Below are 24,790 nucleotides of genomic sequence, written 5' to 3'. Positions count from 1 at the left end.
AACATTTGAGAAATTGTTTCAAACATGATAAACTACTGCAATTCATTTTAGGATGTTTCAACTTCAATTCTTTGAAATGTAGGTTTACTTTGGGCTAAAAATTACATCTGTTCCAGTCTGGGATTGTGCAATTAATTATTTAATTTATGATCTGTCACTGCAGCCTTTGGGAGGATTTGAAACAGTGCACAGCAGGGCTGCAGCAGTGCTGGGAGGTAAGATTTGGGAGCCAGGTTGTCTTGAGAGAAGCCTGAAGATGCTTCCTCAACTTTCAAACAGCTCAAGGCTGCCTTGAGGGGCAGCATCACCTTCTCCTGACACGTGTCTATCTAAAAATTTAACTTTTCTCAGGAAATAAAAATTATATCTAACCCAGCAACTTTAAGCAGGTGCCAGGCCCTAACCTAGTGAATGATTCCACCCTCTAAAGCTCACAGTTCATGTTATGAACAGCTGAAGTATCTATGTCTAAGCCATCTCTTACAGCTTTTCACTGCTAGAGGTTATTCCCACTCAAGGAAAAAAACTATCCTTTTTGGCTTCTTTGCAGACCAGTGAAGAATTGCTGAAAACCCCTCCTGTGGAAAACACAGAAAACACAGGTGGTTAGAAAAGCAAGGATGCTTACAGAGTCTGCCCACTGCCCTGGCAACTCATTCTCTCCAGCATAGGGCATCCAGGCTTGGTTCCTGTAGGCAGTGGGAGGAGTTGGGATGAAATAGCCCGTGAAGCCAGGGCGGTTTGCTGGAATGGCGAACACTGCTGGTACCGTGTTTCCTGTCAAATAAAAAAAAGAGTAGGCATTGTAAATAGCTGAGATTTCCAGTTGTAAATCACAATACAGTGCTTATGAAATATGGACTTCATGTTTATTTGTTGAGGCTTTTTGTTTGGAGTTTTGGGTGGGGTATTTTTGTCCCACCTCTGACTAGAGCAACTTCATAATGCTGGGAAATATTGGAGAAGGCAAGACTTGAAGTTGTCCTCATAACCACGTACAGCCTTCAGGTAAAGAGTCTCTAGGACTTAATCCTTGTAACAAATGATCTTCATCCAAACTTTGATTCATTAGAGAAAAGGCTTTTTTTCCCCTTATGTTTGCTTCTTGTATTCAAATTTCAGCTGTTTTTACCATGGATTTCAGTGTAATGCACCTCTCTTTTCACTGTTTACCTAGTCTTTCTTAATATCTATATTATTAATATTATTAGTAGTGTCTATATTATATTATTATATTATATCAATATTATCTGTAGGTAAAAAAAAAAAAACTACAAAAATTAATGACTGATATGTTTAACAGGCTGTACTTGCAACAATTCCATCACAAAACTTCAATGCTTCTGTAAAAAATAGCAAGGTTCTATCCAAGAACGGTCCATGACTGCCATAAATTATGCAGCTAAAACTCAAATAAATATTTGTTGATTCCAAATTTGGCTTATCTCCTCTTGAATAAGATGCATGCATAGGAATATTCAGGAAGCCTCCTGGATTAAAATCCCACTATCGCACTCCGGTTTGTGTGGAAGGAGCCAAAGTTTCAGCCAAATCTCTGGGTATGGTCACATCTGCTTTCAGGGAAGGTTTATTCCTGTGGCCCACAGAGATGCAGAGAACAATTTTGGTACAGAGATTATCCACAGGCTGTAACTGGGTTATCTGGAAGACCAGCATCCTAATGTGCATATTTCCCTTGAAATATTCCCTTTGCTATCATAACTCCATGTATTTGCCTAGTTAAAAACAGACTACAAACCACTTTCTTGCCCAGTTAAGTCTTGCTTCCTCTAGTGTCTATTTACATGCAAAGACAGACTCCAGCAGGGAATCACCAACATCACACTGAGGGCATGAAATCCTCATCCCTAAATCCTCAATGGGACAGCTGCATATCATCTTCATCAGTTACTAGGTTTTCAGTTTATTCAGTTGTACTACATGGACAGGTATTTTACTTTTCAGATTCACAGAATATAGCAAAAATAACATCATTTAGATGAAAGCAGTAAACCCTTTAAAAATGCAGCAAAGTATATCTCCAACATTTTCACTGAGGAATGGAAGCACAGTAACATTATACAGCTGGGCAGATTCTCTGTACTTGAATTAATGCAGAGAAAATAAAATTTCTCCCCCTTCCAACTGCACATCATTTGAATATTGCTACTAATTGCTCTCAGCAGCTATGATACCACTATGCTGACAAAATGGGAAGGCCCATGAAATTCATATGGAGTATAATTGAATTAGCATCAATTACTGGCTGCCTCAAATATCCATCCCCCAGAATCTCATTTACAGCCCTGGCGCATTTTTTGCTCCCGAACAATCTACAGGAGGGTTATGTTGCCTCCTCTGACAGATGCTGGGACATTGCATGGGCAGGTGCACAGAGACAGAAAGACCCCACCAGTGACATCCATCTCCATAAACCCAGATATTTACACTTTCTCAATGACTTCCCACAGAGTCCCAGGCCAGAATTGCTATGGATACAGTCAGGGCATGAGAAGGGGAGTAAAATATGGTTTGTAGCACATTTTTCTCCAAGCAGAAACACACCACCTCTATCCCAATTCCTCCAGCCCCATGATTTGGAAGAGGGTGGGCTAAGAGAAGAGGTGTGGTCAATCATTTGTCCTTCCAGGTCATAAACAGCACAAAGGTTGCTTTTTAAAATGAGTTAGCAAGGCTGAAAATGAGCATTCTTCACACATGTACAGGGAAGTGCTGCTCCTGTACATGGCACATGGCTTCTACACCAAAACATTCTTTTAATTTAACCACTTACAATTTAAAATGAATATTCAATTGGTTGATGTCATACCTCATCCTAAATTATTATTGCAAAGTCCTTATCTTAGAGCTGATGTTGGGCTGCTTGAGAGTGACATTAAGCATTAACATCCCAAATCAGCACCTGCAGCAATGATTCTTCATGTATTGAGGCTATAAAAACTTATTTTCATGTCAGAATGTTCGAAGCCTGGTATTACAATTGCACATTTCTGACAATTGTCCTTGTCTTTACTTGCTTGTATTACAGCCTTTTGTAGCACCTGACATATATGAAAGTTTCCTTCAGTTACTCCCAGAATTATTCTGGCAAACTCCACAATGTACAGGAAGGTAATTTTGTCTCTTCTGAACTGCATCCACCCTTCAGCAACACACAGCAATAAAATCACCCCATCACTGGATCCAATAAAAAAGTGTATCCCACTGATCCCATCACTGCACACATAAAGAAGAGGTCTAGGTAATGTGGCATATTTCAAAGCTTGAAATGTTTTGAAATGGGAGGGTGAGCATCTGCTCCTTTCAGGTACTGCACCATTTGCAGAAGGCATGACAAAAATGAGAGCAGAATGGATCCTTCAAAGCTACTGTATTAAATTAATTGACAGCTCATTTGCTTATGATTTTCAGCCAATTGTGTCAAAAACAGTGCAGATAACTCTCTATTACTTCTGAGGAAGCTAAGAAAGATTTTTTTTTCTGGCAAATTAACAGAGCAATATCTAACAAACTACTAATTTCAAAGCTTTGAACTAATGGAAAATTCTTTTGAGTATTGTAAGCTCTTTTCCATAACTCTTCAAGAAAACACATTTTGCCAATAAGAAGCCCATTTGAAATATTTTTTTTCAGCTAAATTTTATCCAGACACCACAAAAACAGTATATCAGCTTCATATAATGATTAAATCAATAATTTATAAATACAACTCTTATCAAAGGACCAGGAACTGACTAGGCCTTTAAAACTAGGAAACAAGTTCTCCAGAAACTATATTCTCCAGAACAGGAGGGGTGGAGAGCTAACAGATTACCTTTGACTGTGCAATAGCACCACTGCTTTGTGTTTTGAAGGGAAGGGGCCATGTACCTTCAATTTGCCTTCCTCAGTAACCCACTGTTGTGACAAGAGTAGGGGTTAAACTTCTCAAGAGGAAACAGGGATCAAGCACTTGGATCAATATTCTTGGCTGGAAAAATATTGGACTATTTCTCCCCTCATTTCTCCCCCATTGCCTGTCTCTCCCACTTTCCTTGGTTAGTACAAAGTGCAACACAAACAAGTCACACAGCAGTCCCAATACTGCAACTGATTTTGCCACCAACACCCTCTATATCCTCCCTAAAAATTCTACTGCCTTTTGCTGTACAGAGGAACAGTTTTATTGGGTTTTAACAATTCAGAGTCCTGATTAGTGTGCCAGAAGAATGCCATACTTGAACAGAGAACATCTGGGACATTACTGCTGGATCCTACCTTCAGAAAAGGCTATTTCCTGGTACTGCTGCAGGATGAGTATTTTGGGATGCAGCTGATGCTGCACTTACAAAGGGATAGGCCATCCTCTGGAGGGCTCCTTCAGCTGCACCAGGAAAAACCCCACCCAATACAGTCTTTCCCCAAACAATCATCCTTTTTTCCTATATCCCATACTTTCATTTGTATCCAAAATCACTTATAAGGCTCTCAAAGCTCCAAGTTGAATCTGCACTATTTTGTCACCTGAGTGAAAAGCCGATTGATCGAGTGGGCCAACAGACATGGGAGCTCTGGAACCCGCTGCAAAAGGTGTCTGGTCATGATGCTGGGCCTGGTCTGCTCCACTGGACTCAGGTATTCTCACTTTGCTGCCAATATCTGATGTAGACCTGTGCATTAAGAAAGAAAAAAAATACAAACTTTTGTCATTCTGACCTACAGATGGGATTTGTAGCCACATACACACCTATCAGCTACAGCAGGACCAGCCAGTGAGGAGCAATCTGTCCAAATTTGCTCTGGCAGGACAGAAGTTTGGAGAACAACTGCACAACAGGAGTTTGGAGAAGTCTGGAGAAGTTTGCAAACAACCCTTTTAGCCTGGTTGCTGTTTTTACCAAAATATGTTATTACCATCCTGTAGGGTCTTTGCTTGCTGCTTCGAACAAATGCCTGTGAAATACAACACTAAAACCAGAGCTTTACCATCATTCACCAACACTCTACAGTGTACATGACATGGTATCATACAGTAGGAGACCACTGTGATAAATAACATTACTGCACTGGGGAAGTGCCAAGGACTTTGGAAACGTTGCAAGTCCAGGAAAGCAGAAAAATGATAGTGTGAATTATCTGCCTCAACACACCATTGTGAGAGCTGAGCAAAGAATGCTATAAAAGAAACAAGAGCCTGCAGTTCCTGATTTTATTGACACAGACTGGCTAACAGAAAATTCATTTTAATTTTGTTTTGTGTTAAAATTAAATAAAACTAATATGTTTCTAATTTCATGAATGCATATTTTAAGTGCCTTATAAGTGCCCCTTCAGGTTTTGCCCTGGTTCTTATTATGACAGTGGGTTTTAAAGACCATGCCTAAAGTAAAATAACAGATAAATACCTCCTGAGAGAGGCAACAGCCACAGGACCCGTTCTGGGAGGGACAGGAGGGGGAGGAGAACCCATTACCATCTCAGGAAGCTGAGAAAATCTATAAGCCTGCAACAGAGAAAAATAAATATTTTCTGAAACACCAGTAGATCTCAATCAAATTGAAAAACAAACCAAAATCAGAAATTAAATGCTTGCTCTGTGTGCCAGCCAACTGGAAGTTAACTTTTTGTGGCATCAACAATAATTGGAATTTACAGTCCTTTGATAACTTTTGAGTGTGGAAGAAAACCTGAAAATTAGCTCAGAGACAATATGAAGTCTAATTAAAATAAAATATATTAAACACTGTCTCTGTGACATTTGGAACCTGCTGGCAAAGCAGATCTGTTGTGATTATGTGAGACTCAACAACTGCTTTGGATTATGGAGAAAAGACCTGAGTATTTTCACTTTTTCCAGGAAAGAATTTCAAAGATTCAGAAAGAACCCTCAGAGCAGTGTGTACTGCGGTGAAGCCGCCTGTGATCAATCAAGTATTTCAACCTCTTCCTTTCAGTCTTCAAGAGATGAAAAGAAAATTTTCCACAAAAACCCCCAAGTTCTGTAACTTTCCAAAACAGCAACAAGGGCTCCAAACAGTTCTGGAAAGGCAGACTGATCCAGAGGAACACCAGGCCCAACCCACAAAATCACAAAATCAAGCAGCTTGCCTGCAGTAATTCTGAATTTCATCTCCAATACATGTGAAGAAGGAGCAATTATGTGCATGAAACCCACAGCACCCAAGAAATGACATGAAGGACAAAATTTTCCTCCTAAATTGCTTGCACTACTACAGATTAGAGGCCATAATTTTTCCAAATACACTTAGAGGAATGATATCTCACTAGATGCTTCACTACATCATGGGTGAGGGTTTTGTTTTCCTATTGGTTTTTGTTTTATGATTTAGTTGTGATTTTTTTTTCAGTTGTAGTTGGCATGACAATGCTTCAGAGCAATGCACGGGAATAAAGATAAAATCAGAGGAATAACAAATAACAAATTTTGGAAAGGCTGACCACTATCAAGACACTGACATTTTGACTAAAAAAATGGAGTCCAATGGTGGGACTTTGGCCCCCTAAAAAAGAAGTATCTGGTTTACCCAGAGAAGCTCCTCCACAAGCAGCAGTGAAAGTTAAAAGCACATTAAAACACATGGAATGAGTCACACTCTATCTCCTGCCCAGAGCAAGAGCCCACAGGATTTACATGATTATTTCAGACTTACCACCTACATTTAGATTGGAATTTGGCAATATAAATCCCACACTATATATCAGAAAACACTATCTTTCTGTAATCATCTTGTAAAATTACACATTTAGACCATATTCCAAATGCCTTCATTCTCAAATACCTGCAAAACTAGGTCAACAAAAAAGTAACTTATCAAACTGATTTTTTTATGTGTCTCCTAGGGAAAAGCGCATATACCCAGCATCTTTTTCTGTCCTTTCACTGCTATCCCTTTAAAGCAGGTTAGAAACCCTCAAAGGCATATCTCTGAAAAGAATTTTTTCTTGCATGACACCTACAAGTTCTCCTAATATTTACTTTCACCATGCCACCATGATATTTAAAGCATTTCTACATTTAAGTGGGGGGGAAAAAAAAAGTCTAAAAAGACAATGCTGCATTTCTTAGCCAGGGCTTGGAACTAGTGATTTTTAATGAAAGAACTGTGTGGAAAAAACAAATGTTATTCGCATCAAAGAAAATCTGATTTATATTTCTCCTGATAGTGCTGGATGAGGAATGGTCTGCAGTGCCTCTTCTGCATCTCAAACTCTGGCAGTGCCCTCACAGGCTGACTGAACTCTCTCTTCTGGCTCCACAAGCCTTTCCTCCCACATCTTGCTCTCAGCATGCATTTGTGCCAAGCATGAAATCCTTTTTATTCCCCCTATTTTAAAGGAACAGCACATGAGATAATGTTTCAGGGTGGAAAGTGACTCCAGACACTGTTTAGCAGGGTAGGCAGAGACTCAGAGGAAAATTTGGGTTTCCTCTTGTGTGTTGTGCTTTGGAATATGGACATCAAAGGAGGTATTAGGTATTTCAGGGGATCACAGTTTACAAATATGCTGCAACTTGCACTGGAAATTTTGGGGAAAAAAGGAAAATAGAAAACCTAAGCCTTTATTTTGCTGCTTACATGGGAGATGAAGAATTTTGAGTGAGTGGCAATATTTTGCTAATGGCTGGGCAGAGAGAATCTTGTTAAAGTGAAAAATCGTGTAAAAAGATCTGCTCCACCACGCTGAGGAAATGTTTGTCCAGAGGGGACAGGAGTCACCCTCGTTGCCCTGAGCTGCCACACACACCAACATGGTTGCGGGAGGGAATTTCAGTGCAATTTCCAGAGATTCTCTAATGGTTTGGGGCATTAGTGTTTTCCTGCAGGAAACATATGAATGGGAAAAAAGTGTTCAGAAGCAAAATGAAATCTAAGTTTTACCACAGATGCCTGTTAAAGATTTTTATGAGCCTTTAGGCTCTTGGCCAACCAGCATGATTGTAGAATTAAAGTCACTTCACCACTGTGAAACGAGTCAGAGAGGAAAACAACAAACAAAACACACAACCCAGCTGATTTCCCAGATTTGCCTAATTTTACTCTTCAGAATATGTTTATCTTTTTTAAATGATCTCTTGGTTAAAAAAAAAAAAAAAAAAACAAAAACAAAAAAAAAAAAAAAAAAAAAAAAAAAAAAAAACAAAAAAAAAAAAACCACCACAACCCAACCAGACAAATATCAACAAATTAAGGAAAAACCCAAAGAGAACAAAAGACAAAAATCTAAGAAGGAAAACATTCTGCATGGGTTCCAAACTCTATTTTTTGAAAAAAGACAATGTGTGTAATATAAAGGCTATAACAATCAGGCAGAAGTAATCCCACTTGAGATCCAGGACAGACTGTAGAGGTAGCAGAGTGCAGACCCCATGCCACCCTTTCAGTAAGAATGCCAATGAAGGAGTCTGCTGTGGCTAGAACACTGACAATTGAAAAAGCAAATCAAAAATTAATTTTAAAATGTAGGAATTGCATTTTAACAGCCATTGGGCCAAGGATCATAAATCCTCTGGAGGATAAAGTCCAGCCACCAGCAGATACCTGCACCATTGTCTGCCACAACCCACGACAGCCCAAGGTACCACCTTTCAGGATACAGAAAAGAAAAATCCCAGAATGGTTTGGAAGAGACCTTAAAGGTTATCTAGGCCCCAGCCCCTTCCAACAGGCAGGGACTCCTTCCACTAGACCAGGTTGTTCAAAGCCCCATCCAGCCTGGCCTTGAATACTTCCATGATGGGCCATCCACAGCTTTTTGGGGAGCCTACTCCAGTGCCTCACCACCCTCACAGTACAGAATTCCTTGCCCATATCTAATCTAACCCTGTCCTCTGTCAGCTCAAAGACATTCCCACTTGTCCTCTCACTCCATACCCTTGTAAAAAGCCCCCTTCCAGCTCTCCTGTAGCTCCTTTAGGTACTGGAAGGTGCTCTAAGGTCTCCCTGGAGTTGTCTCTTCTCCAGGCTGAACAATCCCAAGTCTCTCAGCCTGTGTTCATAGGCCAAAGAAGAAAACTTGCAGTTAGTTTTAAGACTACATTTCCCTAGTTCAAATATTTAAATATTTTTACTGCCTTCCACTTACAGATTGGTCCTGGGTCAAAGTATTCTATGTTGCCTTCTAATTACAGAAATATCAATCTCCTTACATCTCACCATAGGAATTACAAGGCCAGCATCCTTGTTAACTCATTGAATGATTTATCTTGTTTATTCATCCAGGAATAATGCAAATTCATTGATTTGGCTTTGCCTTTATAGCTGTTTCATACTAAGCAGCTGTTATTGAAAGTAGCTGAATTTTGAATTAATTATTAAACACCTGAATCCCCTGCTAAATGAAGGGGAGCTCTGAGGACAGGAATACTTTACCAGCCATTCAGGCTGTAAGTGCTGGGCATCAGTGCCTGTTTGTGGTGCTGGGTCTCACCTTGGGACCCAGAGCTCTCTTATTCTGACTCCTCTTTCCAGAGCACTAAGGAGGAGAGATGGGAACTGCTCCAGCCTTGTGATGGAGAGGATTTTCTTCTCTAGTCCCAGCTCTCACTTGACTCAGCTGAGCAAATTTCCAAAGCAAACTTCCAAACATGATCAACCGAGGCACGGAACTGGCAGTCCGGCTGGTGTCACACATTCAACCCTTTAACTCCATCCTCCAGTCATAGCACACCAGCTGGGTGCCAAGGACTCAGCCAAGTGTTACTCATCATGTTTTGGAAGCTCCAGAGCAACAGGGAGAGTTTGCATTTCACTGGCTTTCCTTTGCCAGGAGAAGGCATGAGCTCCATGTGGAGGAATCCTCTTTTCACAGGTTCCCCAACAGGCATTCCCTCACAAGAGCTACAGATAATTTCAGTAATAATGGCAGCACGTACAGAAACTCCCTACCAAACAAATAAAAAACACAAAGACCTCAAAAGGGAGAAGAAAATGGAAAAGGAAAAAAAAATGTGTGCACACTCTGGAGAGATACACAAATGTTTAATGGTGGGACTAGCCATGAAGTTGACTACAAAAAATTAAAGATCCACAATTTAGAGGACACCTGAAGCAACACAGAACTAAAGAGTGGCTCTGGACTCCTCTGCACTTGTTGCATCTAAGCTGACAAAATGCCCTTGAATTTTCAAAGATGAAATTTTCATTTTCAAAATGCACAGTGTTTTGAATTGTAACAGCATTGTTGATGTTGACTTCTAATTGCCACTAAGAACTGAATTTTAAGAAAGGGAAAAAATTACTAATTTTTGGTTTACAGAGGTAACAAACATGCCAGTGCACAGGTACCTCTCATCTGCAAAGCTGGGGATATTTTGAATTCCAACCCTCTATTCCCATGAGAAAAAAAACAGAAAATAGGGTGGTTGAAGCACAGTGCATATTCATGAAACTGATATGCAGAAAACTATGAATTACCAGCCCTTATGCAAAGCCCAGCAGTCTGTGCGTATCCTCATCTGTGGCAATCAACTCTCTCCAGGGAATTTAAATCTGCCTTCAGAATGCCAGAAAGATAAGCAAGAGGTCCCAAACAGACAGATGATTTAGGAGAGTAATCAGTCTTAGAAAGACAACAGTGAATCATTCACCATGAGTAGAGTGCCTATTATATTTTTTTCAAAAACCTCTCACCATATAATATTTTAGATTTCATTTTAGAAAGATACTTTGAAGTGTTGAGGTCATTTGACTCCTCATTAGTTGTCTCTTAAGCTTTTAATCGAATTCTAACCATAAAATATGATTATATGCTGTACGAATTTCATCGGACCAATTTCAAAGTGCCAGAAATAACCTTAGCATGATTTAAATAGCACCAACCTGAGCCTTTGCAGGCAGTGCCACTGGCTTTCAGCTATGTTCAGAATAGTTCAGAAGCAGCATCCCTTAATGTATTTTTTATTGTCAATGTTTATTCCATAGAAGGAATTCATGGTAATAGTTATTTTGAACTAAGGACATTTTTCTGCATTTTCTTTTTATTCTAGCCAGAGTTAGGGACTCAAAAAAAACCAAACAAACAAACAAAAAAAAACCCACCAAAAAAACTGACCAACAAAAGCATAAAATGAACAATTTATCACACTGGTATTGTTAGACTGGCTATTTCTTATCTGAAAGCAATCACCTCTGGTTTAGATTTGTATCTGACATAAAAGAAAATATATTGCTGAGCTTCACATTACCATGTGTGGGAATTCAGGGGCAGCTCCCCACGTGAGGGTGTGCACAGTGCTAGTGTCACTGCTGTCTAGACACCTACAAAATTCCATTAACAATTTCCACCCTTGGGTTTAAGTTCCTAATTCACGTATTACTTCTGTGAGGTGAGGATGTGTTAGCTGCTGCTTGAGGCTAGGAATGAAGGATAAAGTCAGTTATAAGGTCAACTAAGAGACCTAAGGAATTAAATCTTCTCTAGATTTCTTCTCTAGAGACCCAAGCCAATAGCTGTAAGTGCAAGACTACCAATAACAGCCCACATTTCATGTTGCTCTTCAGTGGTGAACCTCTCCAGTGATGCAGAAGAGCTGCTGTTCCCTACCCAGATGTCACCACAGTTAATCCATAAAACCACACTGCTTCCTAATATGCATTACCTGAGCAGAAGGAGATGTGCAAACACATTTGGTGTGAGTTCTACAGTACTTCACTGTAACAAACTAAAAATGGAGTCATATTTCTTTCTCTACAAGGCTTTTTAAGGATAAACTGTCCAATTAAGAAATAATACCTACATTATTTTTACTTTTAACTTAATAACTAACTACCTGTGGTTCATAATGTGGATGCCTTCGCCTAATTACATAATGCTACTTAAATGACGAAGGTGAAGAAGAAGGACTAGCTTCTGTCTTAAAACTTCTATCTTATTTTAAATATGTTATTATATTCTAAATTTTTAAGCTCTAAGTTTTCTACTCTGTGATATTACACACTCCTATTCAAACCATACACTTATAATCTTATTCTATTATTTAATTCTGGAGGCTTTCTCTATTATCTCAGGTCAAATGCAGCATTCTTTTAGGGGTCAGTGCCTGTCAGCACAGAAAGCCTAAAATTCTCAGCAGTCAGGGTTCCAACAATTTGGGATCTGTTGAACAGCCTGCAGCCTGTTCTTTTAAATCTTAGTACAAATGAGACAGGACAACCTTGCTAAAACAGATACCGAGTCTTTCATGTTGTATGTGTGTGGCTCACTCATCCTCCCAACTGCAAAGTCTAGGCTGGTGTCTAGGCAAGCACGTATGTGTATATATATAGATACACATCACCCTACACATACTTATTCTCTGTAAGCATCTGGTTTTAAGCACCTAAATGGGACTACTTTAAAAAAAAAAAAAAAAAAAAACACATGGCTCAGAACCAAAGCACTGACGGAATCTGTGGTATTTAAATGATCCCGAGATTGTAGAAAGCCTCTGTCTTTCTGCCCTGTTGCCAAATAAGAAGCCATAATTCGTCTGTGCTGGTTTTCAAGGTTGTTTATTCTGTTTATCTCTAACATGTTCTGCTGCCCTGCCGCAGCTCTGTCCTGCAGGGCAGCGTGTGGGGCTCTGCCCTCAGTGGGATGGTACAAACATTAAATACCACAAACTACCTGTGCTGGATTTACAATAACGTGCCAATATCTGTCACCTACGTTGGACAGTGTGTCCCCAGCCTGAACCAACAGAAAAATGCCAACACTACAGTGAAACATGGAGGGCATGAAGAAGGAGAAAAAGGACAAGACACACCCAATTTCCTCCATCTTGTCCCCTTTGGACCCCTCATCTAGAATCCTAAATTTTACATTTGCACCCGTGCCACACTTAATTATTACTTATATCAAACACTCAGGGCTTGTAATTCATCCTGTAAGATTGAAAACTCTTTTCCATGGACAGAGATCACAGACAGTGTCTCTGGGGGCTCTGTCCAGGGGGGTTCCCGACCCCTGCCAGGGTCCCAGACCTGCCAGGGCAGCCAGAGGGACGCCCGGGATCCCACAAAGCACCCTTGTGACATTACAGCGCGGCAAAGAGAAGCTGCACTTACGGGCCTTGGCAAGCTGTACTGGTACATTTCTGGCCGGTAGGTGGGCACCCACTGCACGCCCGCCCGCGGCCGGCTCATGGTGCCGGGGGCACTGGTCACCACCTCGGAGTAGGGCAGGTGTGGGGCCGAGCCGTAGGCGTCCTGCCGGGGCTGGCCCCCGTGGCCAGCGGAGGCCAGGCTGAAGGCCTCCTCCAGCAGCATGTGCATCTGCTGCCGCACCTCGTCGATGGACGGCTGCGAGCTCAGCGTTGATGTCTCCGAGTGGCCCTTGGCCTGCCGGGCCCTGCCGTAATTCCGCGGCTCGTTGACGCGGTCAATGTTTGTTTCTTCTATAATTTCAGGCTCGGTCTGGTCGGGGGAAGAAAAGCGTACGTCAAAGGCTTTGCAAGACGGCACTCGTGCCGCTTCGACATTCGCAAACACAGATGTAACACACACAAATTGGGAATTGTGACAATGTGGATGTGTGGGAAATGGAAAAAGAGAAACTTCCACAGACACCTTCCACAGGAGGGTTTGATGTGCAGCCTTGGGAGAAGCTTGGATTGATGTAAAAATAAAGTACACAGACATTAAGCAGAAAAATCATAAACTTCTGTTTCTATAGTTGTAAGTAAGAATATACCTTAAGTAAGTCAAAAATTGTATTAATAAGATGAAGGGTTTATAAGGTGAGGGGTTTCTAATGTAGAGGTAATTGTGTAGAGTAAGCTAAGAGTTTAGAATTATAACAGAAGCATCTGTGTGTACATGTAATAGTAGCCCATTGGATAAAAGTGTCTGCATTGCAGTAGAATTAAGTAAAGGTGATAAGATAGAAAAGCAAAATAAACTTTGTGACAACTGTCCATTGCATTAAAAAGTTATATATTGTCTTGTAACAAAGAACTTTTGACTACACTTGAGCTATGGCCGACAGCTTGCTCTCATGGCCTCTGAGACTGACGTTTATCTGAGCAATAAATCGTTTTTAGCCCAACTGTGGCCCCATCCCTTTAATTAAAGCAGCCATAATAATATAGACACACAACAAATATTGGAAAGAAACCATACGATGCAGGGGAGTATAATAGTCTTTTATATTCCTCACTGTTTGCTGCAAAAAGTAGCAGGGACACTGCAGCAGATTAAGCTGTCAATGACTCACTTAAAAACAATTGGAATTAATGTTTGAATTCTTGTCTTAGTTATGTTATCAATGGCAGTGCAGCTGTGCCAGGAAGAGTATGGTTCCCTAAATAGTGCCATCACTGCAAAGGACCCCTTACAAGGGACAGATTATTACAGCTAGAGAGACTGAAATTCCTTTGTTCAGGCTCTCACATTAAGATTTCTGCAGAACTAAAGTTTAGGAGTTTTTCTGAACTTCCACAATGACACCAGAAATTCAAACCTGCCCTTTGCAGAGAATACCCTGGCGCAGCTCAGTGGTCTTACCCAGCCTCCAAACAGGAGTTACAGGTATTTATGCAAAGTTAACTTGGGAACAGGGAATGAAGCACATTTTCCAACGAGCAGAAGTGCTTGGGCAGCTTGGCTTGAAGGGTTACTCCTAGGCTGATTCCTAGGATCTGTACAGATAAGTACAAACAGAAATCTTCTCTTTGGGGTTTTTTTGGCTATAACTCCATGACAGAAAATAATCATCACATTGCAAGAAGTTGATGGTGGAATACTCCATTTCATATGCAATTTGTAAGAAGAATTTTACAGCCCAGAGTTTTAAAAACATATGTTTTAAACCAGCAACTAATTCCTTATAGTTCTTTAAATACCTGTAAAATGCATTGACCGTGAAGGATAACTGGGATGAGCAATAGGATGTGTGCCTCCTTCTATATATAGCATGTGGTTAGAAACTGTGCTAGTGTTTAAAATAGCCATAAATAAAAGAATACAGCAAGATGTTCTTGTTAAAATTTCCAACAGTATCCTGATCATTTCAGTGTTCTGTAGCTCCTAGTGTAGCATATTTTTTCCCCCTGTAATAGTGCTTTTCTACACCTGAATAGATAAGCGACTGCACCCCCAAGTTTTTACAAGCTATAGGACAATCCTAAAATATATTAATTCCTTTTTGGAGGGAAATATCAAACTGGTGTTCTTCTGTTGTCAGCTACTCAGAAAAGAGTCACACTGGTAGTGAAAACTGATAATAAATCTAAGTAAAACATTAATTTCCTTTCTCTATTTTAAGTATAGCTATATTTTCTATTGAATGAAAGTATGGCAGTAAAAAAAAAAAGAGAAAAATTAAGATAAAAGTTAAACCTTTGCACATTAGAATTTAACCATAATTTACATAGTCATGGTTATACAGTATATTATCTAAATTCAAAACCACACACTGAAATTCAAGCTTCCCAAGTGGTATACACATCAGACTGGGGAGAAGGGGAATGCAACTGCACCAAATGATCTTAAATGGAAAAACTTTGTAGGAAATCTTCAACTAAAAATTCTTCCATAATTTCATTCCTTCATTTTGACTCCGCTGGTGTTTGTGTTGCTACAATAAATAAAAATCGGACACGTTTTAGAAAGCTGACTATAAAATGCAATGGTAGTTTGTGTAAGTGCAGCCAAAGAGCCCCTGGAATCATAATGTCCTGACTGGATGATTAATAACTATGGCTCTTCTATTTGCTCATGCTTGCAAAAATGTGAGTGGAATCCTACATAGACCTATTAGTGCCCAATGCTGAAATAAATCAGGTTATCTGCTACAACTTACTGGTGAAGCCATTAGACCCCCACAGAATACTTAAAATATATCACGTGTATACAAGATTCACATTAGCAGTCAAAGTTAAGGCAGCTTCGATTTATCAATATAAAACCTGACATGAAGATTTTGGAGAAAAGTAATAATCATTTCTTTTCCTCATATTTTAAAATCTATTTCAATTCATCCTAACACTTTCTGAGTGTTATTTGTTATTTTGTTATCCTATCAACTGAAACACATAGCTATCATAAATAGAGGCCACTATTGCATAACATCATACACAGTTACTGTACAATAGAAGGAACTAGAGGTATATGAAGAAAAAAACAAAACCCTGCAGTGAGAGACAGACTTTCTACACCTCTTGAATAATTCTGCTGCTGCAACTTTATCAATAAAATTCTTTATGGGAACGTTAATCTATAACCTTTGGGATGCATTGTATTAATTTAGCCATATCAATGAAATTCTGCCCATGAATTCTTTTGTATACTGATTTCTTAGAAGTGTATAATAAGGTAATTTTCTTCCTTTTAAGGCAAAAGCAGCGTAAATATTTTCTGGTGTGGTATAAATCTCATTAGAGCAGTCTAGAGGTTCTAGAGTCTTTCCTTATGGCATTGACTTTACAAACAGTTGTTCACGAACTTGTTGAAAATAATAAACATGTTAATAAAGTCTCCTGCATCTAGTTCCTAGTTGAAGGTGATGATAGTAAAGCCCATTGGGATTCTTTAAAATGGAAAACTAGATATTGTTCAATAATGATTCATTTATAAAAGACACTATAAAGGCAAATAATATACCAAGAACATCAAGCAGTAGAATGTACACTCCAAAGTAATATTAAAAGCTACATATTCCATATGGACAAATGTAAAATATTTTATCTTTATCCTCATATCTTTACCAGTTTTTAGCTCTGAGAAACAGAACCACAATTCAGAGAAATAGCACAAAAATTAATTATAGAGAATGAAGTATTTTTAGAAAAGTATGAATGAAGTATTTTAGAAAACCATTTAGAAATTTGTTATTGAAAGGAAACCTTGTGGTTGTGCACATGAGTGAGGCATTCTTAAGGAGTTTTCTTGAAGAATCTAGGAGATCTCAATGTCTTTTCTTTAAATTAAAAGCACTGTAATTGTTAGGAAGAAAAACCTCAAAACATAACCTGTATATACTGGTAACAGCTCAAATTCCCCCCACAACTTTTTATGCTGTAAAAAAAGTCTCCTGACATGAAAGCAATATAAACTATTTGATTCATAAATTGAATTATTTGGCGCTGCTTATAAAATGCAGGTTCTACTATTCTTTGGCAGGACTTGCTGCTAAATAACATGCTGGGAGGAAGAGGTTGGCTGCAGTCTGAGAAGGCTGAAAGATTTAATATGACAAATCAGATGTCAAAAATGGGTACCGGGTGTTGCTGTGTGAAACAGAAAGGGCACAAGAGCCAACACTCAAAGCAGCCCTTTCTCACCCATTTTCAGAGGTTTAATTTCCAGAGGTGTTTAGCTGATGAGATCCATGAATTCCATGGATGCAGCCATCAGTGGTATCCTGGGAGATGGAGCCTGTCAGACACAGCTCCGAGGAGCCTCGAGCAGGAGTTGGGGACCAGCCCACGCTGCAGGCTCAGGCTTGGCAGCTAAATTTCAATATCCTGTCCCATTTCCCACAGCATTTCTGTGCTTTCAGATGGGAAATGTGTTCAGAGCTGGAAGAGGTGCACTGCAGTGAATCTGCAGTGCATCAGGCAGAGGGATTTTATGTAACTTAGTAAAACACTGTGCCAGGGACAGGTCGCCCAACTGCAGCACCAAAGGAAAGGCAAAAGCAATTTCTTCTGTTGTGTGCACACATCTCAGAGCTTATAATTACTCTGAGAACCCTTCAGAATCTGCATAAGCTTATTAATCTACTTCCAAGGTTTTTAACAAATTTTCTTTAAAATACAGTTTATATATAGCATACACACAATATATTTAAATATATTTCTAAAATCTGCTGCTGTGCCTGCCCAGAATGTTTTCAACACTGATTTCCAGGGAAATATCCCTTACGAAAAACTAGCTTTTATTAGCATAGCATTGGCATCCTAATTGCTCAGAAAGCAGTGTACCAGTCAGCCCACTCACATGGCCCCACATGACTCCTGCAGTCTGATGGGAAGTGTCCAAATGCAGGGAATCATTTCAGAAATCTGACAACTACAACCTCTCCTGAAGAATTTTGTAGAAGGTTTAAACTTTCCTGAACACATCCCCCCAACTTTTGCACCTTCTTCTTTCTTTCTCCTTGCTAAATACACATTCCTGGCAGAGAGAGGGTTGAAAATTAAACACCACCACCCCCACGCCCCCCCACCGTCCCCCAAAAAGAAAAATATTTTTCGCCTACAATGTTTAGAGGATGGGCAACCACAGGTGAACTTCCTTGTTTTCCAGAATGTTTAGACCCTCTCTAGGGACTGATCTTTAGGGCTGAGCTATAGCAGTTTGGACACGTGACAGAGGATTGAAAAACTCAACATTTCCCCAATGTGGGGCTATTTTTAATCCTCCTTCTGGGTTCACACGGTGTCAGCTTGCACCCAGTGTTTGTTCAGACTGCACAAGACAACTCCTCTGCCTTGTGCTGGCTGCATGAGCTCCTTGGACCAGAAAGAAACATCACCTCTGGCTGGGTTTGACATTTACCTACACAAAACTCTCCCAGTTCTGATGGGAGCAAGAGGAAAATACCTATCCCTAGAGGATTTCCACAAAACACTGACATTGGGACTGAGGTGAAAATCCCAGAAGCTGGCTGTTCATTCTTCTGAATCAAGAGGCTGTTCTTCAGAACAAAGGATTTTAATTGCAATGAAGAAAGCTCAGTCAAATAGCCACACACTTAGAAGAACTATCTAAATTCAAAATTTAATACTTTGGTAAATAATGGGGTTTGGGCAAACATTTTGTTTGCATTTCAGACTGTAAAATGATGTAGAGTGATAAAGTACATGAAAGAGTCTGAGCTTTTTTCAGGCTGCTGAGTGCACATAAACTCCTGTAACACTAAATATCTCAAGTCTTGTGGCTTACTAATAGTTCCCTGGGTTTAGGAGCAAGTTCAGACTGGGGTGAGTAGATTTCTCTGCCCATAGCCAATAAACTTACATCATATCCACTGTTCCGGATGCCACGCCTCGGCCTTTCTCGAGTCACCAGGAGATCCATCTCAGTTTCCCCTGGGCTGGGACTGTTCAGGGACTGCCTGCTTCTGTACACTGAGTTCTTCAGTGGCTGCCTAGAAAACACAAAATGAGAAAATGGTAAAATGAAAAAAAAAAAAAAAAAAAAAGTCAGGCAGAACTTGTCAATATTCACCTTTATTTTAAAATTATGATGTTCATAAAAATGCCACTTTGTTACGGAATATTCTTTCTACATATATGAAGTGCTAGAAATCAGTAACTGTATTAAGAGATGATTAATAGTTTTTTTTATGGTTTAAGGAAAATAAAAGTTATATAAAAGACACGGACATTGTATGTGGGAGCTTGTCAGATGAAATATGTCCAAAGAAGATATCAGGACTCTTTTAACTTCAGCTGATATGATTCAAACTCATTAAAAAAAAAAAAACATATAAAAAATAACAGGATCTCCCACACACACAGATGGGGAGCAGAGATTTTGGTTGCTGATCCTGAGCGATGAGACAGAAGCAGAAAAATGCTCCACTGAAACAAACCCCCAGCAAAGGGAAGAGACACAGCAGTGGGAGGAAACTGCTTGCAAGATGCTGGTTTTAAATAGCCAGTTTGGTAACTGGCCACAGCTTTCTCAGAGGGCTGTGCTTCCTGGGACTCAGCTGCTCCACTGGGACAAAGTGCTGCTCATCCCTGGGCACTGAGCTTCCACTGCTGCCTGCTCCAAACCAAGGGAAAGCAAATGCAATAGAATGGCAGAATAAAACTGAATATCCAAAATAATCTCTCCAGCAAAACCATTTCTGCACTTGTTGCTGTTTATACAAAAATAAATGCAGTATCCCTCTGTGAAATACAGAGCATCTCTGTACATATCTGCAGGAGGGTTTGCCAAATGGTGGTACAGGAACTTTATGCTTCATCAAGCTGCATGTTTTAAGAAGGCTACTTCTACACCAGCAGAGTTCTGAGTTGTTCTCATACTGTATCAGGCCATTAACTTTTTGTTGCACTCTCCAGAGGAGCACTGGTCCTGGAGCAGATCAATAACAGATGAAATAAAGGCATGGCAGCTTCATTTATTAACACAGCAATTACACTGCTAGAGCCTGATACAAAGTTATCTTTGCCTAGCAATGCTATTTTTCTGCCTTGTGCAATTACTCCATTCAGAATATTAAAATTAGATCAGGTCATCTAACATGTCTCTGTGCTGTTTATTTTACACAGAGGACCTGCCAAGGCTCTTAGTGAAGTAAGACAAGTTGCACTATTATGTCTGAAGTCACATTTTCAAGTCACTCCATGGTTTAACATTTCAAGAACCATCAATGAAATGAATAGACAAGACAGTTCAAATTAATTCACTGATAAATAATTCTTCAGTTATTCCAGATCTTGTTAACAGCACTTTTTGCCTTGACAGGTTAGAGCAGCAGAAACTGGTTTGCAGAAATCCAGAAAGTAGGACATTTACATGATCAGACAGGATAAAAGGTAGGACAAAAAAACCCAATTTCATGCTTCTGATTAAATAAATTACTCAGTCATGTATTTAGTTTTAAGGCAACTTTCCAAAACTTCTGTGTGACCTTTGATCACAAATCACCATGCTCATGTTTGAAAGTCCCAAATACACTGCTAAAGCAGAAGGCAAGCAGAGCTTTTGGAGTAAGTTGCCCCCACAAAAATAATACTGAATAAATTCTTTCTTCCTATATGGTTTTTCTCTGACTATACCATTGATATTACCAGAAAACAGGGTTATGCACAGGGTTATCAGATCTGACAATCTTCATCTTCTTACATCAAAGGCCTCCAAAAGTTCATATGTTTTACAATAGGTCCAAAAAACACTTAGTTGAGGCAGTTGTGATATATTTTCTAAGGTATTCAAACATACAGCTCTGTAAAACATGCAGATTCTTGACCTGATTACAAACTATTAAAGAAAATCCAAGAATAGTGCATATCATCAGTAGGCTCTTAAAAATTACCTTGAGATTGCCAATTACCTCATTTAAGAGAGTTTTACTAATGAGAAAGGAGGTATGAACAGGAACAACTGGCATTCAAATGGGTTAGGAAGTGCCTTCTGGGAATGTTTTAAAACATGAGGACTGAAAGGCACCTAGAGCACAAAGCTCTTTGTTCAGGAAAAAAAATCAAATCATTTAGCAGCAATGCTTTGTAAATCACTTTTAAATACAATTTAAAATCAATTCAAAATATAAAGGTAATCTTAAGTAATCAACTGCATCCCTATTTTCTGATATGTTTTGGAAGTGCTGTAACTATGTGACTTAAGTTAGAAGAATATATACAAAACAGAAGAGAGTAGAATAGACCTTTTCCCTAGAAATCTTTGACTTAGTTTTTAGTGCTATAGTTTTAAAAATTTCAATTTTTTCAAGTTGTAATTGCTGTAAAAATGATTCAAAACAGAAAAAGATAGAAATCTTTTTTTAATTATATGCTTACCCAGATTGCTTTTAAAGCAATTTTATTTCATTACAGAAATGCAATTGTGTTGATTCATTTATGAATAACCAAACCCCACATAACATAATAGTATTTTTCAAGATCTTCCTCCAGCAGTGTAAATTTTAGCCATCTTATTTTTGTTAGAAAAATAATTGTCATGTGTGTTGCAGCAAATCAAATTCAGTTCCAGGTTTTAGTGTGGAAATTTTAGCACAGAATTTAGAACTTTGTTTGTAAACATCTGCAGCACCTATAAAGTTCATTAAGTGTTCTGTCTTCACAAAAAGTGCATCAGAAGTGATTCTCTCTCCTCATGTGGGGATACAGATAATACATTCAACAAGTGCAGCAGCCAGCCTTTCATGGTGCAGCTGGAATCATTCCTCCACTGGAGCTTACCTGCCTCCCAGCACTTTTCTGTCATGCCAGGGATTATTGTTTCAAATAGACTGTGGCAAATTTACACAACCCATTAGAAAACACACAGGAAAAAAACGTATGGGATCTTCCACACACTGGCATGTGAACAAACATCATGTATTTAATAAAAAGCTTGTGGCTGTATTAAAGCTTCAGTTTAATGTTTTAAACACTTCCTGTGAGCCAGGTGACACATCATAAGCATCCAAATTAATGCCTCAATCAGTCACAGCCACACCAGTGTGCTGAGGGAATGTTCCAGCTCCCTGGACTAAATGTATTCCTCAACAAGGGTTCCCAGTGCTCTGTCTGTACCTCCTGGACAGAGTGTGCAGAGCAGGGCTCCCATGTAAGGACAGGCTCCATTTCTTACCTTCTTGGTGCACAATAAATTGGAAAACTGCACAAGGAAATGATGCCCCAGGACATACCCCACAACTGAATCAGCATCTTTTCTCTTCAGTGACGAGAGCAGCCCTGGGAAACAGCTCTTCCTCAACCACTGAGCTCTAGATCTACAGAAACACATCTGACCTCAGCTTTTGCCCATATTCTGAGCCAACAATACTTTTGTAATTCCCATTACAGTCTTTTTCATGCCTGTGCCCCAAGGGTAATTGCTGCAGTTGCACTTTGTGCAATGCCTGTGTCACCAGCAATGCTTTGATTGCAGTCCATTCATGCTCATAAGAAAATTTTGGTCTGAGCTTCCCTGGAGATGGGATGCTAGATTGCACCTCCAGGCGTGAGGGCCATTTCCAGGGGAAAGGTGCTTCAGTATCCCATTTTCTCTCTTGGATCAACTGATGTTAGTCCCTGATTACAGTAAGAGCCCTCCTGTGCAAGGTAAAATAGCAAACACATTCTCTTATCATCCTTCATGCCTCCAGAACTTCCAAGGAAGAGGAATCTACACACTGTACTGTTCCTGGGGTAGGACTGGTGCGATCTCCCCTTTCCAATATGTCATTTTGTGTTTCAGAGAGCACCAGCAGCAGAGCATCCCACCCACGGCAGCAGCTCAGGCGCAATCAGCACCTGCACTGCCCCCTCATTTCTAAAATGGGGCTTTGAATGCTACTGCTATGCCATCCTCAGGAGACAGTGAAGTGTTAATCAAGCAGTGGTAATGTTATACAACATGCCAGCTTCACGTGACAGATGAGCAAATTATGCATTTCTCTGTTAAAGGCACAGGAAGATCACCAAGAACAGGCACACACAACATCTTACAGATGCTATCACTGCAGGACGTACAGGGACAATGCACTGGTTCTGTTATCTCATGCCCTCTGCAACAGTTATATTCAGATTAAAGTAATGACAAAATAGTAACACCACTGCATTTTGAAAAAGAGCCAATTCAAATGCTAACTTCCTGCCTAAAGTCTGCTCTGAGTATCACCAATAACACTACCACTTTTTCTGTTTATCTTTCAGAATGACTTACAAGGACTTGCAACAGTCCCTTCCCTTATTTTTTTTCTTTTCACTTGTTTGTTTTTAACCACACCACAGTTTTACCAGAGATAGTTTTCCATGGGCTGTATGAATATTCTTCATAAAGCAGAGGGGACCAGTGACCATACAACAAACACCTGGCTCATTAAAATGCCCCCTCTGACTCCCAGGATGTGAACTCTCCTCCCAGATGGAGAACTGCAAATAAAAAGTCTCACCTGTTCTTAGGCTCAGCAAATGGCGATGAGACATCTGCATCTGGATCCAAAATGTGGTCAAGTTCTTTCTGGTTTTTCTCATACATCCTTTTTCTGTCTGTCAGCGCCTTGCTATTATCAACCTGTGGGAAATCATAGTAGCCTTTCCTCTTGGCTTTCAGGCGCAGCTTGTTGCGGTAGTGCTCTATATCAGACTTCTGCTTCAAAGCCTTGTTCACCTGAAAGGCAAGAAGATGTTTCAGGGCTGCTGCTGGGCTGGCGACCTCCGAAGGGTCTCGGCAGCGCGTGTTCGATGCGCCGCGTGTGCCATCCCTCTGGAGCACACCGTGCCATCTGCAAGCAGCGAGGAACTGCAAGTGAACAGAGCCGCTGCATTTTTATGGCTTGGCAGATGGTTAAATAATTTTAGCCTAAAAAACTGTGCACCATTACAACAGTGACTCAGAGACACCCACTGAGGAAAAACACGAGTGGTGTCAGCCAACTGCCGTGACCCAACGCTGCGCGTGATTCGGGGCACAGCTCACCTGTGAAAACTCTGCTGGGGTAAAGAGACATCCCCCTGACTACACAAAACCTTAAATAAGTCACCACTGATGGCTGGGGAAGAACTCCAGTGAAATGTCATCAAATGTTTATTTTGTTTATGCACTTTCTTATGGGCTTCTGCCAGAGGGGAATCTTAAAAAAAGGGGTGCTTGGTCCATCCTGGTAGAGCTTAGTCCCATGGTTTCTCCTGAGTATTGAAAAAACTTCCCTCCTGCTTCAAACTGCAAGTTACTTGGAAATCTGGAATTTACTTGAGCTTTGTGCTTCCAGAGTCAAATTCTGCAGTCTTCCTAAACTACAGGAGGTGTGTGTGTAAGGGTGCACACAGCACCAGCAGTGTCATCCTGCTGCCTTACAGAAAAGAGAAGCTGAAAGCCAAATAAGCCTTTTTCCAAGCTTGGAAGCTACATGGCACATCAGGACTTAAAATGCAAGTATGAAATGGAGCACAACAGGCTGCAATAATCCAGGCCCACATGGGACTTATGCTCTTTTACAGTGTCCCTGGCAGCAGCCCTCCCTGCTGCTTTTAAACTGGTTTTAGCTGTTTACATGATGGTTGCAATGTGAGTTCGTAAACAAGGCACCTCTGTGGCTTGTTCCCATCATGTTCAACTACTTCATAAAAGCCTCAGTCCTTTGTAAATGGTCTGTTCTTGAT

At 40.0% G+C, this 24,790-nt stretch overlaps 1 protein-coding gene across 2 annotated transcripts in view; it reads right to left on the bottom strand.

Annotated features, from left to right (window-relative positions):
• Positions 1-24,790, bottom strand: part of KIAA1549L (KIAA1549 like) — a 130,430-nt gene that overhangs the window by 6,049 nt on the left and 99,591 nt on the right. For both annotated transcript variants that reach the window (XM_032748514.3, XM_041716417.2), the window contains exons 15-20: positions 23,581-23,798; positions 18,963-19,092; positions 13,068-13,415; positions 5,406-5,503; positions 4,525-4,670; positions 629-777 (exon numbers count right to left, since the gene is read on the bottom strand). In XM_032748514.3, the coding sequence (XP_032604405.3) occupies positions 629-777; positions 4,525-4,670; positions 5,406-5,503; positions 13,068-13,415; positions 18,963-19,092; positions 23,581-23,798 (1,089 nt within the window). The remainder of the gene's footprint in view (positions 1-628; positions 778-4,524; positions 4,671-5,405; positions 5,504-13,067; positions 13,416-18,962; positions 19,093-23,580; positions 23,799-24,790) is intronic.

Source organism: Taeniopygia guttata, chromosome 5 (assembly GCF_048771995.1).
Source record: "Taeniopygia guttata chromosome 5, bTaeGut7.mat, whole genome shotgun sequence".
Lineage (NCBI taxonomy): Eukaryota > Metazoa > Chordata > Aves > Passeriformes > Estrildidae > Taeniopygia > Taeniopygia guttata.
This window is presented reverse-complemented; position numbering and strand designations above follow the sequence as displayed.